Consider the following 16,799-nt stretch of genomic DNA (forward strand, 5'->3'; position numbering starts at 1 on the left):
GTAGGGAAATGGCGAAACCCGAAAGAGAGCCACCACTCTGAACTGATGAAACGAGCTGCCTTCCCCGGCTAGTCTAAGGACAGCGGCTTTCTCAGGCCACCTCTTCAACCATTGCTGCATTCATCGTAAAGGGAAGTTGAATTAAACTGTCAAGAACTGTATATAGCGAAAGTCTTGTCAATGATCTTTTAACCGAAAGGGTTAGTCGAGTCTTTTTACGTGGATGCGTTCTTGGAGGAGCAGCCCGATCAGATAGGGAAGAACCATTCCGACGGTGGTCCCAACCATGATTATGACAAAACCGATACCATAACCGAAAATGATGCCGGCCAACCACATGGAAGGTCCAGAAGGTATCAAGAACACAGGGAACAATGCAAGGGAAGCAACAAGGACAAGGGCTAGCATAGGACGACCGAATGCCGTTGCTTCCCATTTCAAGATTGGAATAAGGACCTGCATTGATATATATACACAAACAATAAGCGAAATTCTCGAGCTAGCAAAGTAAGAACTTTGCAACACAGGCCATTTGTATGGGAATTCCATAAAGAGTTACCTTCTTGAAAAGAAAGGGGATCCCCCATTTGACGAAAACGAGGCTAAGAACAAGAATAAATGCGCAAATTCCCGCTCTTCTGATCCACCGCATCAGTTTTTTACTCCGAACCTCTGCTTGAGTTTCCGATGAACATGAACCAGTTTCGGATGCAACGGGATCATGGGAAATAACCAGCCGAGCATATTCATCGCCTTCCCTTAAATGGATTACAGAATCCACAGTGTCGTCTCTCGACTCTTTTGATGGGTTCGACATCCGCTTTCTTCAGTACCCAAACAAAACAAAATCGAACAAGAACTCAGATGTCAGGGGAACAGCACAGAAATCTGCAGGGCATCAAAACCAGAACAAACTCCTGTGTTTCATCTCATAACTATACTATCAGTGTCTGGAACACATGGACGCAGCAGATAGAAGAGAAAAGATGGGATCAAAGCGAGAAATAACGATTCTTAGAAGACATCGAAAAGGGTAGAAATCTGCGATTTTGCCAAAAGGAAAAGCGAGTTCATCGAGAAACGACGATGCTTAGCTCGTAATAAAACAGATTCTTCACCACTTGAAAGGATCAGCGGATATTACTGTAGACAAAAAGATGGCGGCGTAATCCGATGGAGAATTTCGACGAAGAACTCTCCGGCACCAGACTCCACAACATAAGAACGAACAAATCAATCCACAAAATCGAGCCATCGCTAGAACCCAGAACAATCGAAGCACTGAGATCTTGCCCGAAATCAACACACCCAAAAAGAAAAACGAATGCAAAACAAAGCTAAGGATTTAACTGATTCCTCCATACGAGAGCGACACCAATAACAATAGTAAAGTTAGAGAGAGAGAGAGAGAGGAATGACCAGACGAGTCTCGTCGAAGGTTAATATGCTTTGCGGCGGAGATCACGCCAGAGGAGACGGAGACACGGCGGCGGAACCTCGTACTCCGTCGGGAGTGGGGACGGCAGTTGCGGTGGTTGTACGGACCTTCAGCCTCCTCGGTAAGGTTTTTTGGCCTGAGAACGACGATTACGGGTTTACTTTTTCTTTTTCGTTCGCTTAACCTTTACGTGGACGATTAAGCAACTGATTGCTTATAAAAATAAGCTGAAATTATGACAATGCAGTAATTAAAAGCAATAAAAAAAACCAGCGATTAAACATTACTTTCCAAATATAATAAAGTTCAATTTAGTTTAGTGTAAATCGAATTTCTGAAATTATTTGTTAATTAATCTCAATAACCTGATTTCATTGGCAGTCCGCAGTATATAGTTTCGTATCGTGAAAATTTTCGTCCACGTGAGTGGCTGTTTTACATATATGGGCCTGGGCCCACCATGAAGCTGACGGCGGACAAAAAAACAAACGAACACATTAAATATATATGATCTGCTCGGTGTCTTGTCATATTGTGGCTCTTTCAAAAACTATGGTCCAAAACAGTTAAGATGTTATGTATGTTTCACGGTTGCATCTGAAACATGATATACTAAACTGTTTGTATGATTGCGCTCGTTTATTTTAATTCGTAAAACACTAACATGGGTTCACTTTTTGTTGCATGTTTTAAACAGAAATTGGATTAAGGTTGATAGGACTTGGCATATTTTTCTCGTTTTTGGGAATCATCTTTCTCTTTGATAAGGGTTTACTTGTCATGTGAAATGTAAGTCTCCGGTGTTTTCTTCATTACTTTTTTTTATATGCTGCTATCTTTCTGCATATTATTCGTAGTCTGAATGAGAATTTATCATTTTCTAGTTTTCTCCATATACTTTTTATCTAAAGGGTTAATCTGACCATCGATCTGAAATTTATTTTGCAGTTTTTCGTGAAACGTCAAAATTAAAGGTTTGAGCGCCCAATCCAGGGAGCGGATTGCAGCTCTTCGGCAAACAAGTCTTGCGCTGGCCGGAGAGAGTCTACAGCTCTGGTTCAACATTGCTCCACCCTCTTTCACGATTGCTCCTAAAAGCACCCCATTTTGTGTATAAACTCTCCTCTTAAGGAAACACTATGTAATCTTTTGTTATCAATAAAAATCCTTAACAAAAAAAAAAAACAAATGTGTTCGAAATTGTCAAAGTTAGAAGTGAGAGTTCTGATGTGGCTTATGTTAACATTTTGTGGGGGAGATAACGCCAAAGGAAGCCGTAGACCCCTATGTGAAGTCTAGTGGGCTGTTTTCATATGTGGGGCCATATGGGCCTACCATTATATACAACTTCAGAAGCGCGTTAGTTTTCATTTCTTACTCGGACTGTTTCCGGGAGAGTCTTGGCTGGAGAGCTAAGCGGTTGTGTCTGTTTTCGCAAATTCTTCAACAGGTCGAAAACAAATTCGGATTTAAAGTTATAACATGATCCCTTGTTTAAAATAAAGATTTGAAGACACAACCATTCTAAATGCCTAGAAACAAACTATGAGAAATTATTGTTTTTTTATATAACAAATACAAAATTTAATAGAATAAAAAAATAGATGGTTAAAATTACGACGAAAAAAAAAATTAGGATTTTTAATAGGGTTTTTCAATTTTAAATATAAGTTTTTTTGGTGCAAGTGAGATAATTAATAATTTTTTTGTTTGTCCTTAAAAAAATGAATGCGGATTTGAGCTCCAGAATGCATATATTAATTTGTATATTTTGTAGATTCTTATATTAAAAAAATTAGTATATCCAATTATTATTAGAAAACTTAGTTCAAAAAATATATATTTGTATTATGAGAAAATTAATAGACTAATGGTTTGATTTTATAATTGATAGGTTAAATAGTTTTTTTGAATAAGTTTAAATTCATATCAATGTGTTAAATACTGTACGAAAATTGTACAAACTTATTTATTCAATATATACTATTCTTTATACAAATTTGAGTGTTTAATTCGTAGTTTAGGTTTTGTGTAAAATGTATCAATGAATATAGGTGTTTAGTTCTAAAATACATATCTTACTTTATATATTTTGTAAATTCTCATTTTAAAAAAATCAATATATCTCAAATATTATTATAAAACTTAGTTAAAAAATATATTCGTATGATAGATTACTGATTTAATTTTATAATTGATAAGTTAAATATGTGTAATAATCCAATTCATATAAACTCAGTTCACAAACCCGTAGTTGATTATACAAAACCCAATGTATGGAGAGCATTGTCCTTCTGATTGTCACCGGGCGCTAGTGAGGTAGAAGCAAGCCCATGTTGAAGAACTGAACATCTCGCAGAGTCAATCAAAATCGAAAGAAATTTGTATTTCTGTCAAAGGGCTATATCGTATTAGGATATACCGATTTTATGCAACGCAGTCGAATGATCCAACCGGGAATGAGTATCATCCGAACAAGAATGGTCAAGCCTGGCCGAAACTCCCTGAAATAAATGTTAACCGACTGATGTGTACCAAGCAAAATAGAATTTAAACAAACGTACGGATCTACATGCGTGGGGGGAATCTCTTGTCAAGAGTCATGTTGTGGAATGTTGTTGTAAAATGCAAAGAGAAAGATAGACTTCTACAAGAAAATGAGAGAAGAATTGAAGAGAGTGGATGTGGAGGACAAAAAGCTAGAACGGATAAAAGAAGAGATAAGAAAATAAAGCAGAAGATGAAGAGGAAGGAGGAGGAAGAAGAAGAAGAAGAAACAGGCAGACAAGACAAAACAAGGAAGAAGATCTACTTTCGTGCTGATGTGGACAACGATGAAATCAACATATCTGTAGCTGAACATGGAGAATTGACCTTCAAATTGTTAAGAGCCATGAGCTCATAATAAATAAACACCACTCATCGTAGATAAAACGGAGTGCCAAAGGAGGAGAAAGATCTAATTGTGCACTGACCATCTCGGTTTCGGTTCCTATCCCTATGCCCGCCAGCGACACTGGCTCAAAATGCAGTGTTCTTTTTTTGGGGTTTTACCTCATGGTCCTTGGCACAGGGAGTATCAAGCCAGTCTGATGACACCGACTCGTGTGAGAAAGGCTTCTCTTTTCAACTGGTTTTGCTTCACCACTGTTGCGCTTGTTTCGTCCAGTCTTTCAGTGTGGGTTCAGGGATCAAGCCTATGAGGGTGATGACCCGGTTTATTAGTAACAAGATGGGGATGAGAAATGTGAAAATGCAGGAGGAGAAGATGGTGGCAATGAATTTGCAAAGAAGATAGATGTCATGTTCTGATATATAACCAAAAAAAGAGAGCTTTAGTGTGGTGAAGCTCGTTCCTTGAAGGAGAGATTGGTTGTGGTGTTGTGATGTTAAAACATTGTTATCTTTTTCACCGTGACGTCGATAGGAACATCAATGAGTTTTGGACCTTGGAGGCATTGTTGTGTAGTGTGTCTTGTCTTGGAGTTATGGCAGAAGATGTTTTTACAATCAGAAAGAACAAATAACGCAACTTGTATTTTCTTTTTATTTGTAACAGTAGAAGAAAAAAAAATAAAAGGTTAGTAACCTTGATTTACGCAAACGCTTCTATTGGGTAATTAATTTTCTTAATTTTTTCATAGTGGATCCCTTTCGTTATAAATTGCATCAACATGTATTAGGAAAATGCCTTCCATAGTATACTATACTTAAGTGGGCTAATGTCTCTGATTCACCATGGATTATAAGATCCAAACTTATGACCCAACAATTTTCTCTGTACAGGAGAAAAAAAGGGAGAGAGAAACGGAAACAAAACCGAGTTCATAAACTCGTAACTGACTATACAAAATACAATGCTTTAGAGAGTCCTTCCGATTGTCACCGGACGAACGCTAGTGTGGTAGAAGTAAGCTCCTATCGGACAGTTTCGTTTCATCTCTACATATATATCCAATTATTTTTGGAAAACTTAGTTCAAAAAATATATATTTGTATTATGAGAAAATTAATAAACTAATGGTTTGATTTTATAATTGATAGGTTAAATAGTTTTTTGAATAAGTTTAGATTCATATCAATGTGTTAGATACTGTACGAAAATTGTACAAACTTATTTATTCAATATATACTATTCACTAGAATCTAGTTATACAAATTTGAGTGTTTAATTCATAATTTAGGTTTTGTGTAAAATGCATCAATGAATATAGGTGTTTAGTTCTAAAATACATACCTTACTTTATATATTTTGTAAATTCTTAATTAAAAAAATCAATATATCTCAAATTTTATTATAAAACTTAGTTAAAAAATATATTCTTATGAGAAAATTAATAGATTACTGGTTTGATTTTATAAATGATAAGTTAAATATGTGTAATAATCCAATTCATATAAACTCAGGTCACAAACCCGTAGCTGACTATACAAAACCCAACGTATTTGTAGCAATACAATGCTTTGGAGAGCATTGTCCTTCTGATTGTCACCGGGCGCTATTGAGGTAGAAGCAAGCCCATGTTGAAGAACTGCGCATCTCGAAAAGTCAATCAAAATCGAAAAGAATTTGTATTTCTGTCAAATGACTACATCGTGTTAGGATATACGGATCTTATGTAACGCAGTGGAACGATCCAACTGGGAATGGGTATCATCCGAATAAGAATGGTCAAGCTTGGCCGAAACTCCCTGAAATAAATGTTAACCGACTGATCGTGTACCAAGCAAAATAGAATTTAAACAAAGTACAGATCATCACAGTAAGTAGAAACCAGAAATCAAGAATATGTAATCATAAATTGACAAGTCAGCTACGGCCGCAAACGTACCAGCACTTATTGAAACAACTCCCTATACACAAACATATCCAATTTGCATAACTAGAATATTCGTATTATGAGAAAATTAATAGACTATCGGTTTGATTTTATAATTGATAGGTTAAATACGTCCAATAATCCAATTCATATAAACCCAATTCATAAACTCGTAGTTGAGTATACAAAACCCAATGTATTTGTAGCAATAAAATAACTTGGAGAGCATTGTGTTGAAATGATGAAACAAATATACAAATAAGAAGGTTGAAGTTGATTGAAAATGATTATGAGGATAATTGAGAGAAATTAAAGACACAAAATTAATTAATAAATAAGGAAAAATCCCAAAAAAATTACTGAACTTGGAGATAGCTAACAGATAAATACTGAACTTTTTTTAATTCCAAATAAAACACGAACTTGTAGATCTTAACATATTTAATATTGATCTTTTGAATTTTTGCCAAATATCCGATCGATCGTAAATGGCGTTAAAGTCAATAACGGAATGTATGACGTGGAGCTCGATTATTGCCACGTATGATAACACGTAAGCATACGTCAGAATGAAAAATTGTAAAAGAAATCGACGGGTTAACATAAACCGGATCGGACCGGTTTAATAAAATAATGGTTCAGATGAGAATTTAATGTTAGGGTCTTTTTTCAAAAATCTTGGCATGAGACAACTAGACATTTTCTTCTTCAATTGTTTCGTGTGTTAAATCAAATCAGGATCAGTTCGAGTTCTTTTGGGCAACTTCCGATCCACTGTTTCGGCATTCTGTGATATCTGTTTTAGGGTTTGATTCTGTGTAACATTACACGTGTTCGTAGCGATAGCACGGGTTCTTATATGCATTGATTTCGAGAATTTTCTACTTTGGTATGATCATTGGTATTAGTATAGTTTTTTTTATGCGATTTTTCTTGGATAGTCTCAGACCCGTTGGAATATTATTTGATAACCACAGCCGAGGAGATTGTGTTTGTGATTGTTAAATAATAGTCATAGACAATCTTATTCTCAAGGGAATATGAAGATTGGTGTGGAATTTCACAGTGACTTGACGAAGTTTTCCATAATCAGTATAGTTTCTGATTGTGAAGAGAATTTTCTGAAGTTTTGGTATTGGCATTTGCTGCAGGGTTCTCGGGCAGCCATGGCGTTTTCAAGGGTCAAGTGTGTTCTGCGAGGGCTTGATATCAAAACATACATCTTTTTGTTCACCATTGTGCCAATGTCCATATTCGGAATCTGCTTTCATGGTCAGAAGATCACATATTTCTTGAGACCCTTGTGGGAAAAACCTCCGAAGCCATTTCAGATGCTTCCTCGAAACGCTCTGTAGGCTTCACGGTTGGCAATTCCGTGAATCGCCAAGAAGGGTCTTCGATGCGGTCTTATTCAGCAATGAGGTTGATATCCTCACGATCCGGTGGAATGGGTTATACCCTTATATAACCCAGTTTGTGATTCTTGAATCGAACTCAACTTTCACCGGTCTGCCAAAACCATTGGTCTTCTCAGGCAACCGGGAGAAGTTCAAATTCGTGGAACCAAGACTGACTTACGGGAGTATCGGGGGAAGGTTCAAAAAGGGTGATAACCCATTTGTAGAGGAAGCCTATCTGAGAAACTACTTGTACTCATTCGAGTATTACGTTGACAACAAGAGTTGGAGAGCTTCGGCTGAGAAACTACTGCTGGTTATCTTCAGCTGAGAAACTACTTGTATTCATTCGAGTATTACGTTGACAACAAGAGTTGGAGAGCTTCGGTTCATCTCTACAGAGCCGGAAAGACCCGTTATGCCCATTTTCGTCAAAGCAACACCCTTTTATCGGACTCAGGTTGGCACTGCAGTTTCTGCTTCAAGCGCATCAGTGGGTTCATATTCAAGATGAAAGCTTACAGCCACAATGACAGGGTTAGGTTCTTACCTACTTGGACCCGGAACGTATCCAAGATGTTATTTGCAGAGGGACCGATATGTTTGATATGATTCCTGAGGAGTACACGTTCAAGGGGATCATCGGGAAGATGGGTCCAATCCCACGGACTTATTCGGCTGTTAATCTTCCGGCATATCTGATCGACAAAGCTGACAAGTACAAGGACTTATTGCCGGGTAACTGCAGGTGGGAAGGTGGCTGATAAGCTTCATCACTGCTTATCAGAACTGTTAGTTTGGTTAAAGATCAGTTGGAGACAGCAGTAGGAATGGAGAACTTGAAGCTAAGGATGTTGATATTCCCATCAAATTTGAAAATGTAGTTTGATGGTAAATCATACTTTGATCATTCATCCCATAACTGGAAAAGGAGAAAGCGCGTGGACCATTTCACAACAAAAATCAAACAAATCTTCGTTCTCTATTATTTGGTATTATGCGGAATCAGCTCGTCTCCATGGTTTTAGGAGTAACTAAAGGAAGGGTTTGACTCTCTGGTGGTTGGCTCAATGTTCCTTCCCGTTCCGTTTTTATACCTTTTGGGCAGTTCCTCGTAGTGCTGTCTTTCCTGCAATCCCCAAACAAGAGAAAAAAAAGGGAGAAGAAATCTTCAGATCCATTGAATTTTGGGATATATATATATATAAAGATGAAGCAGAGTTAATGGGATATAGACTCAATGACCCGCTCAGAGACAGAAGGTGAGATTTTGGAAAGGGCTTTCTCAAAATGGACCATCTTGATTGTACAAGGAGTTGATTCCAAAACACTTTCACTCTCGTCCAGAGCCCTCATTGCCGCTTCATTCACCTGTCCAACACGAGTTACCAATACTAAAGTAGCACGAAAAAGCCTTTTCCCCAGCAGCCAAAGGCTGCAAAACATAAAGAAAAACGATCTGCAAGGGGGGTATGAAGAATAAAAATACCAAGGCAGCGAGATCAGCTCCACTTAAATACTCACAGCCCTCCATGTTTGCTACGGCATGCAAATCCACACTCTCATCTACAGGCTTGTTCTTTGTCACGGCTTTAAGGATTGAAACTCGCTCCTCCGAGCTGGGCAGGGGTACGTACAGCAGTCTGCCAAACCTACCCGGCCTTATCACCGCAGGGTCCATCACATCCGGCCTGTTCCAACACATAATCCTTACACACTTAACAAACATCGTGACTTACAAAATAATAATCTGCGGGTTCAGTAACCACACCTGTTCGTAGCGCCAATCACAAACACATTATGGCGTTTTTGTTCCGCGCCATCCAACTCGATAAGTAACTGTAAGAGAATGAAAGCACATAAATTAAAGCTTATCTATCGTCAACGACATCGATCACAAAGTTCAAATATGTTATTTACCTGGTTCAAAAGCCGTTCCACAACCCAACCACCTTCCTTTCCACGTTTTGTGGTCAAAGCATCAACCTGCATTTTAAGCGTTTTTGGTGAGAAATTGGGAGAATAGAAGTAATATGCATACATCTGCTTTAGATATTGCAAAACTGTAACAAATACCTCATCAAAGAAGAGTACACATGGCGAGCAATTCCTGGCACGGCGAAACAACTCCCGAACTGCCAGCTCACTTTCTCCGACATATTTATTCAGAAGTTCTGGGCCCTATCCATCAAAAAGAATAAGATGTGAATGTAAAATGAAACCTTAATATGCAAAGCAAAAGCCATAGAAAGATTCAGGGAAAAAAAACAACAAAAAAACAAATTTGATGTAAAATGAAACCTTGATGTGAATAAAATTGGCTCCTGCCTCGTTGGCAACCGCCTTTGCAATCAATGTTTTGCCACAGCCTGGTGGTCCATAAAGCAAAAATCCAGTCTCTAGATCTACTCCAAACCTCTGAAAAAATGTGAAGAAATCCATTCAGACCAAAGTACAATAACTAGACAAAGTTCATCAGCTCTAGATAACTAATCACAGAACAGCCAGAATCACATGCCAATAAAAAAATGCAATAAGGATGGGGCCAGAAAAAAATAGTGTCAAGGAAAAGCCAGTATTTTATAAATTACTTCATAGGCCTCAGGTGATTTGATACGCTTGATTATATAACGTTCAAATTCCTGTCTTAGATGGTCAAGTCCGCCAACATCTTCCCACTTCACATTAGGAATTGTGGAGAATCCTTCTCTTGTCGAAGATGCTTGTACAACAACCACAGCTTCCTGGTAGAAATCAAAGTTTGATATAAGCCAAACACAGCAAACAATATGAACTGAAAATAATAGCATAGTTTTTGTTGTAAAATATATTAGCTGCATGTAAATAGACTTACAAACCAAACAGCAACAATTGTAACATGAATAGCAACAAGATGGGACACAAACATGTGGAGAAGTATGGCCTACGCGTATCGCACCTCAAAGTCAGACATAATGATGAAGAGTTTTTCTCTATCTTCCGGTGACCATGGCTGCCTCAGCCAAGAATTTCTGTCTTCAGAGTCATTAGGCAGTTCCAACTTCCTTGCATTAGCGATTCTCTTCATGGCTATCATGCCTGCCTGGTTTACCAGAGCAGCCAAATCAGCTCCAACAAATCCCGGAGTCGCACGAGCTATTCTCTTTCTGTCAAAAGAACCCTCTAGTCTAAGACCATGTGTTAGCACAGACAAAATCTCTTCCCTTGCTTTTTCATCAGGAGCACTCAGAGGGATCTCGCGGTCAAATCGTCCAGGCCTCCTCAAAGCAGAATCAAGGGCATCAGGCCTATTGGTAGCTCCGATGACAAGAACATGACGAGGCCTAGAATCAGATCCGACTTCGTTAGAATTTTTAACATTTGCCTTTAAATACCTAAGAGAATCGTCCATGCAAGTCATCAGCTGCGTCACTATCCGTCTCTCCATCTCCCTCTGCTGGTTTTCTCTCTTCGACGCAATAGCATCTATTTCGTCGATGAATACGACAGATGGTGCAGTCCTATATGCTTTGGAGAAGAGTTCCCTAATATTTTCTTCAGATGCACCTGAATTTTTTTTTTGCAGAACCGGAATTACACTATTAAACAAGAAAAAAACACCAGACAGCTACCACGATGACAAAATGCAAATGTCAACTATAGCCTAAATCCTATAACTTATAACACAGAAGACATGAAGGCTAAACAATAATTTCCAACAGACTTAAGAGTTAGGATGCAGCGGCCAAAGCCACAACCAGAAAGAGAGTAGCTATGTCACATCATACCGGAAACACCAGAGACAACCTCTGTAGCTGAAATCCTGTAGAAGGGAAAACCGAGTTCATTGGCAATGGCGTGAGCCAATTTGGTCTTGCCGCAGCCAGGTGGTCCGTGAAGTAGGATCCCACCTGGTGGCTTCACTCCGAGGGCCTCCACTAAATCAAGATGGAGCATTGGATATAACACATTCATCTCCAGATCACCCAACACATTCTCGATGCCACCAAAGTCTTTGAACATCGGCCCTTCGTTAATCTTCACCTCCAAATCACCATTGCCAGTGGCTCCACTCACAGAGACAGAGCTCTTAACCTCTTTCTTCTCTCCTACTCCTTCTCTGTTCGGAATTCCCATCTTGGTTCTAGCTTTGTTGCTCACTGTCTCCACTTCAACGTTCTTCTCAACAGGCGAAGAAGAAGACGCAATTGGATTTTTCGAAGCGCTGTTCAACTTAGCATAGGAATCTCGTAGAGTGTCGCTGATCAAATCGAACTGCGGAGTCACCTTCTCGCTGTATATAGCATCCTCCGACGTGGAGACAGCACCGTCCGCCTCCGACCTCGACGAAGACTCCGCGGACGGCGAGTCCGACGAAGACGTCGACATCAAACGATCCGAGTTCCGCCGTCTAAGATGCGACTGCTCCGCCCGCTGCAACTTCTCCTCTCTCTCATTGACTCGCCTCTGTTTCTTTCTCGCGCCAACACCTCCCTCGTCGCCGCTGTTATCTTCTTCTTCGTCCTCTTTAATTCGTCTGTTCCTCGAATTTAGGACCTGTCGGACATTAAGCAGGAGGACCTGTCGGCTCAATCGGCCAAAATCTCGGTACTTGGAGCGGAGGTCGTCGACGATGTCCTCTGCGGATGCCTCCTTCCCGTAAGAATCTATGACGACGTTGAGGAATCTACGATTAACGCCGCCGCCGATACCGCCGCCGCGAAATCTTTTCCCCATCTCCCACTCTCGACGACCGTCTCCGTAAGGGAAAGTCTGGGTCTTTATCAAACCCTAATTTTTTTTATAAAAAAAAACCCACTGATTTAAACTCTAATAAAAAAAAACCCCGTCCACCACTTCTGAGTTCTGAGCAAGTGGGTCGGGGCGGGTCGGATCCTGGGTTAGAGAGAGAGAGAGAGAGAGAGAGAGGAATCACCAGGCAAGTCTCGTCGACGGTTAATATGCTTTGCGGCGGAGATCACGCCAGAGGAGACGGAGACACGGCGGCGGAACCTCGTACCCCGTCGGGAGTGGGGATCAGTTGCGGTGGTTGTAAGGTTTTTTGGCCTGAGAACGACGATTACGGGTTTACTTTTTCTTTTTCGTATCGTGAAAATTTTCGTCCACGTGAGTGGCTGTTTTACATATATGGGCCTGGGCCCACCATCAAGCTGACGGCGGACAAAAAAACAAACGAACACGTTAAATATATATCGTGTATGGAAATTAATAATTATAGACAAACGGGAGAGGTAATTTTCATTTCTTCGATTCAGATTTCGGCAGTTCTCCATCGCCGATGGATCGGAGAATCTAATTCACAGGTACTTTCTCTGATCAATTTTGTTTTATTTCTTCTGTCTGTTTCTGGTTTCCGGTGTCTTGCATTCGCTTCTCGTCGGCCTTCAGATCCAGTGTCTCTTAGTTTTGGGTTTTTGTAGATTTTAAAAAATTGGATTAGAATATTTCATATTTTAGATTTTAAATATAAAATTATCAAAAAAAAATAAGAATGTGTAAAATAATTTTTTTAAATTACGGATATTTTTGTTGTTTAAATATTTTATATAATTAATATTAAATAGAGATTTATTAACAAATAATTTTTTTGTTATAATCTACTCAAAAGTGGTTTTAAATTTTTGCTTGATTTTTTAAGAAAATAACTTACAAAAATTGTAAAAGCTCCAAACAGTCAAAGTCTATGTAAAAGACAACTATAAAATTATGTAAAAGAAGTCGCAACATGCTTTTGTAACTCAATAAATGTCTGCTTCGGTTTCTCTCTTTCTCTCTCTCTTTTTTTTTTTTTTTTTTACTTTTTACTTTTTCAACTTTTAACTGTGAAGGGAGCAACATCACCTGGTTTAGTATCTACACGGCTTGGTTCCTCTCCTCAGCAACAACCGCAAACGCAGACCAAATTTCGAGCTTTTCTTTTCAGTTGTTCCTTCTGTTTCCTCCATATTGGATATGGAGAGAGCATATTCATTTCAAAAGAACCGCCTTTACGCTCAGCGGATCTGATGATACTGAGTGATTCCTCTTTTCGGCGGTAGCTTTCTCAGTATAAATAGCACCAGAGAGGACGGTAATATCTCAACCAACTGAAACCCACATGATATCACAAGCTGTGCTATTATCATAACAACCAAAATGATGATTCATATGATGAGACATCATCATACATGTATGAGCAAGAGACGACGGAGAGAAAGATCTCACCAGGTAATATACGAAGTTAAGGATAGGGTGATCCAATACATCTAGGTCTGCCGCACTATCGAAAGCATCAACGCACATCTGAAGGTTACAGATTATCAAAAGTTTTGGTTAGCTATAAGCCTCAAAGCCAATGTCTCTGGGAAAAAGTTCAACACAGTGTGGATTGAAAGATTATGATGTTTGTTACCATGATGCATCGGATGAGGAAACACGTGAAACATATGGTTGTCACATAACCAACCTGCCAAACGCAGACAGAAAAGGCAGTGAGACTCTGAAACAGGAAACCTTATCAGCTAAAAGTAGTTTACAATAGAAGTTTCACCTCCTGCAACTTTTTGCGCCTCCCTTTGGATTCTACAGGAAACCGCTGTAGCATTAGGAAAAGCCTGCGAAAGGGATAACCCATACATATCAAGCCCCTTTGCATGTCACACACATCTTCAAAACAGTCGTGATATGCCTATCGAAGCCAGACATTAAAAAGTACAATAATGCAGGCAGGTTAATGGATATGCAGTGTACTATCAAAGTATGGCAAGTGTATATGACTCAGGTCTAATTCCTCGATAGTAAACCGTCATGCAAGAGGCCCCAGGAAATTGTGGAAAGATGATTCCTAGCTATGTCAACAAAAATGCAACTAGGCAGGTGTTTGGCTGGTAATTATCAGTGAAGAACATATGTGCAGGTTGTCAAAAGCCCATAATTCTTTCATAACCATCAGGCTTCAGGACAGTATGAAATTGGGATCGTGGTGATATCAACAAGACATTCATTGTGGCACCGTAGCAGGAGCACAGGTTCAGCAGGTGACCAAAAACAAAAGAAAAGAGAAGAAAAAGAAGTTACAGTACTGTCAAGGGATAACACATATACAAGTAGCAGCAGAGTTACCTTCCTCCATACAGTAAAAAACCAAGAGCAGCAAACAATGAAACACCTGCATTTATATTCAGGAAGAAAGCGATGAGACAGAAGCTATAGTATATCAATAAGATAAAAGTAGTTTTGTTCATGGACGAAATATAAACAAACAAATACCTGCAAAGAAAACCTTAGACAGGACCACCATAACATGAACAGGCTTCCACCACATTATCAACCAAAGAGCAATCTGGAATTAAAATACACCCATGAGAAACATTTAAAGAGTGGACAGACATATCAACCAAACATTATAAGTGGAGAGGCAATCTATCAACAAGCTCAAGGCTCAAACAAAGCCTGATGTTTGAACTTTTCACGTTTCACAGAGATTGTAAGCGCAAAAAGGAAAGCGCATTTCACCTGAACAACATATACAACTGCATTAATTGTGAAGAAACTTGGCCTCAGTCCATCAGTGGATACAGCACGTGCCTGCTCCATCAAAAAGGACTGAGCAACAATCAGTATGAATGAAATGCAAACTGAAAAAAAAGGTATAAAATATCAGCTGTTACCTGATAGTAAATCTCTGCCCAGAAGAGGACCAGAAGGGCATAGGTCGTGAAGAAGGCAAGACTTGGTATATCGAGCAAAATATGTTGCAGAATCTACAAGATAACCAGCAAGAGTTGCAAATTTAGAAAGTTCATACAAGCCATCAAATAGTTTAGTCATAATTTAGATGAATATCCCAAACCTCTGGATGCAAATACTGTACGTCCCGCCTGAAGACAAAAACCACAGCTCGAACTGCATGATAGAAGACTCCCAATCAACAACAGATGGCATAAACAAATAGAAAACGTGACAAAGCGAGATCGAGTTTATATTTTGGGGCACCGACCTCCATTCACCAAGAAATTGAGAAAGTGGAAGACCTTCTGCGTCGTCCAACCGTATTCTGGAACTCTCAATTGTATTCTCACCAGTTGAATCTACCAAAAGAACAGGTACATCAATCTAATCATCTCCAATATCACAAACAAATCTTCAATGTCTCTATAATTACTCGCAGAAGCAACCAGATCGTGCAGCAACCAGATTATGTAGCATAACATATATTCCTCGATTCAATACCCTAGAGACCCTAAACGCGCCAAATTCTAAATTCACGTCACGCCCAAATTCGGTTCCGAATCTCTCTACCAAATGAAACCAAAATCCGGAACCGTACCAGCGCAACGAAGGAGACGATTCCGTATAGAACAGCAAGGACGTGGAAGATACGATCCTGCCACACCGGCGACTCGTTAACGTCCGACCACCAACTCGAAGCGTCCTTCAGATTAAGCGCCATAACCGCCGCTGCCGACGACATCATCCCCGGCGGAGATGACGTCAACTCCACGCCGTCACTTCTCATCTCCGGCGATAACATTCAGATTCCTTCTCTCGTATATATTCAAAAAAAGAGAATCAATCAACTCTACCTCTGGGTTTTTTTTTTTTCCTCTTTGGGGTTTTTTTTAGGTATTGTCCCAAAATAAGAGCGAGAGAAAACGGTCGACGATCGGGAGGAGAGATGATGACGTGGCCGAAACCCGGGAGCGCATTTGGAGGAAACCGGCAATAGCCGGTAATATTAGTGGCGATAACCGACACGCAACACGATCATGCAGGTTCCGCCTGGCACAGGTGGATAAAGAGCAATGCCTAGGCTGGCTCGAGTAAATCTAAATATGTGCATGGGAAGTCTTGTTTGTCAATTTTTAATTTTATATATAGTAATGGAGTTAATTAAGTTAATGTATTATTAATTGGAGTACATTTATTATCGGATATATGCATGTTATTTGTTTGCGATATGTAGTAATGTATCACTTGTATTTGACTTTATTAGTTTATTATGTTTTTTTTCATGATAATGAGAAAAAAACAAGAAAAAGCCTCAAATGTTCTATTTCAAGAGGCCCAGGCCCAGGCCCAGACCCATGAAAGCCTCCGCAGAAATGACGGTCAGAATCAAAATTTATAACCGCCTGAGTTGGCAAAGTTTCGGTCAAATGGATC

At 39.4% G+C, this 16,799-nt stretch overlaps 3 protein-coding genes and 1 pseudogene across 7 annotated transcripts in view; 1 reads left to right on the forward strand and 3 right to left on the reverse strand.

The window, feature by feature from the left end:
- The window catches only part of LOC104824098 (transmembrane protein 64), a 13,837-nt gene extending 786 nt beyond the window's left edge, over positions 1 to 13,051 (reverse strand). The window contains exons 1-5 of one of the 2 annotated variants that reach the window (XM_010556043.2): positions 12,648 to 13,051; positions 1,420 to 1,496; positions 560 to 824; positions 220 to 456; positions 6 to 114 (exon numbers count right to left, since the gene is read on the reverse strand). In XM_010556043.2, the coding sequence (XP_010554345.1) occupies positions 6 to 114; positions 220 to 456; positions 560 to 817 (604 nt within the window). In that variant the 5' untranslated portion in view covers positions 818 to 824; positions 1,420 to 1,496; positions 12,648 to 13,051. Of the gene's footprint in view, positions 1 to 5; positions 115 to 219; positions 457 to 559; positions 825 to 1,144; positions 1,389 to 1,419; positions 1,497 to 12,647 lie in introns of those variants that run through there. The other variant, XM_010556044.2, reaches the window with a different exon arrangement.
- Positions 7,334 to 8,430, forward strand: LOC104824097 (annotated as a pseudogene).
- LOC104824096 (cell division control protein 48 homolog C) lies at positions 8,495 to 12,678 on the reverse strand. Its single transcript, XM_010556041.2, has 11 exons — positions 12,571 to 12,678; positions 11,423 to 12,425; positions 10,594 to 11,201; positions 10,247 to 10,399; positions 9,957 to 10,073; positions 9,732 to 9,836; positions 9,576 to 9,641; positions 9,427 to 9,494; positions 9,145 to 9,346; positions 8,901 to 9,026; positions 8,495 to 8,784 (listed from the first exon to the last, which is right to left on the reverse strand). The coding sequence occupies exons 2-11, from the start codon at positions 12,369 to 12,371 to the stop codon at positions 8,680 to 8,682; spliced, it is 2,499 nt and encodes an 832-aa protein (XP_010554343.1). The 5' UTR covers positions 12,372 to 12,425; positions 12,571 to 12,678; the 3' UTR covers positions 8,495 to 8,679.
- A 229-nt stretch (positions 13,052 to 13,280) lies between the features above and the next one.
- Positions 13,281 to 16,274, reverse strand: LOC104824099 (protein TOM THREE HOMOLOG 1). 4 transcript variants are annotated; one of them, XM_010556045.2, is made up of 11 exons: positions 15,964 to 16,274; positions 15,634 to 15,724; positions 15,487 to 15,539; positions 15,305 to 15,397; positions 15,150 to 15,239; positions 14,904 to 14,976; positions 14,757 to 14,802; positions 14,185 to 14,248; positions 14,047 to 14,100; positions 13,860 to 13,937; positions 13,281 to 13,765 (listed from the first exon to the last, which is right to left on the reverse strand). In XM_010556045.2, the coding sequence occupies exons 1-11, from the start codon at positions 16,165 to 16,167 to the stop codon at positions 13,649 to 13,651; spliced, it is 963 nt and encodes a 320-aa protein (XP_010554347.1). In that variant the 5' UTR covers positions 16,168 to 16,274; the 3' UTR covers positions 13,281 to 13,648. The 4 variants fall into 4 exon arrangements, with proteins under 4 accessions (XP_010554347.1, XP_010554348.1, XP_010554349.1 ...); XM_010556046.2 differs by having other exon boundaries at positions 15,150 to 15,221; positions 15,964 to 16,271; XM_010556047.2 differs by having other exon boundaries at positions 13,281 to 13,741; positions 15,964 to 16,270.
- Between the last annotated feature and the right edge of the window lie 525 nt (positions 16,275 to 16,799).

Source organism: Tarenaya hassleriana, unplaced genomic scaffold (assembly GCF_000463585.1).
Source record: "Tarenaya hassleriana unplaced genomic scaffold, ASM46358v1 Cleome4, whole genome shotgun sequence".
In the NCBI taxonomy this organism is placed as follows: domain Eukaryota; kingdom Viridiplantae; phylum Streptophyta; class Magnoliopsida; order Brassicales; family Cleomaceae; genus Tarenaya; species Tarenaya hassleriana.

Excerpts from the sequence above, each read along its gene's own strand:
- LOC104824096 (XM_010556041.2), bottom strand. The coding sequence starts at position 12,371 with ATGGGGAAAAGATTTCGCGGCGGCGGTATCGGCGGCGGCGTTAATCGT. Across the intron at positions 11,202-11,422 it reads GGTTGTCTCTGGTGTTTCCG|GTGCATCTGAAGAAAATATT; the intron begins GTATGATGTGAC and ends AAAAAAATTCAG. Across the intron at positions 8,785-8,900 it reads CACCTTCTGTCTCTGAGCGG|GAAAGACAGCACTACGAGGA; the intron begins GTCATTGAGTCT and ends TGGGGATTGCAG.
- LOC104824099 (XM_010556045.2), bottom strand. The coding sequence starts at position 16,167 with ATGTTATCGCCGGAGATGAGAAGTGACGGCGTGGAGTTGACGTCATCT. Across the intron at positions 14,977-15,149 it reads CAGTTGTATATGTTGTTCAG|ATTGCTCTTTGGTTGATAAT; the intron begins GTGAAATGCGCT and ends TTTTAATTCCAG. Across the intron at positions 14,101-14,184 it reads GGCGCAAAAAGTTGCAGGAG|GTTGGTTATGTGACAACCAT; the intron begins GTGAAACTTCTA and ends TGCGTTTGGCAG.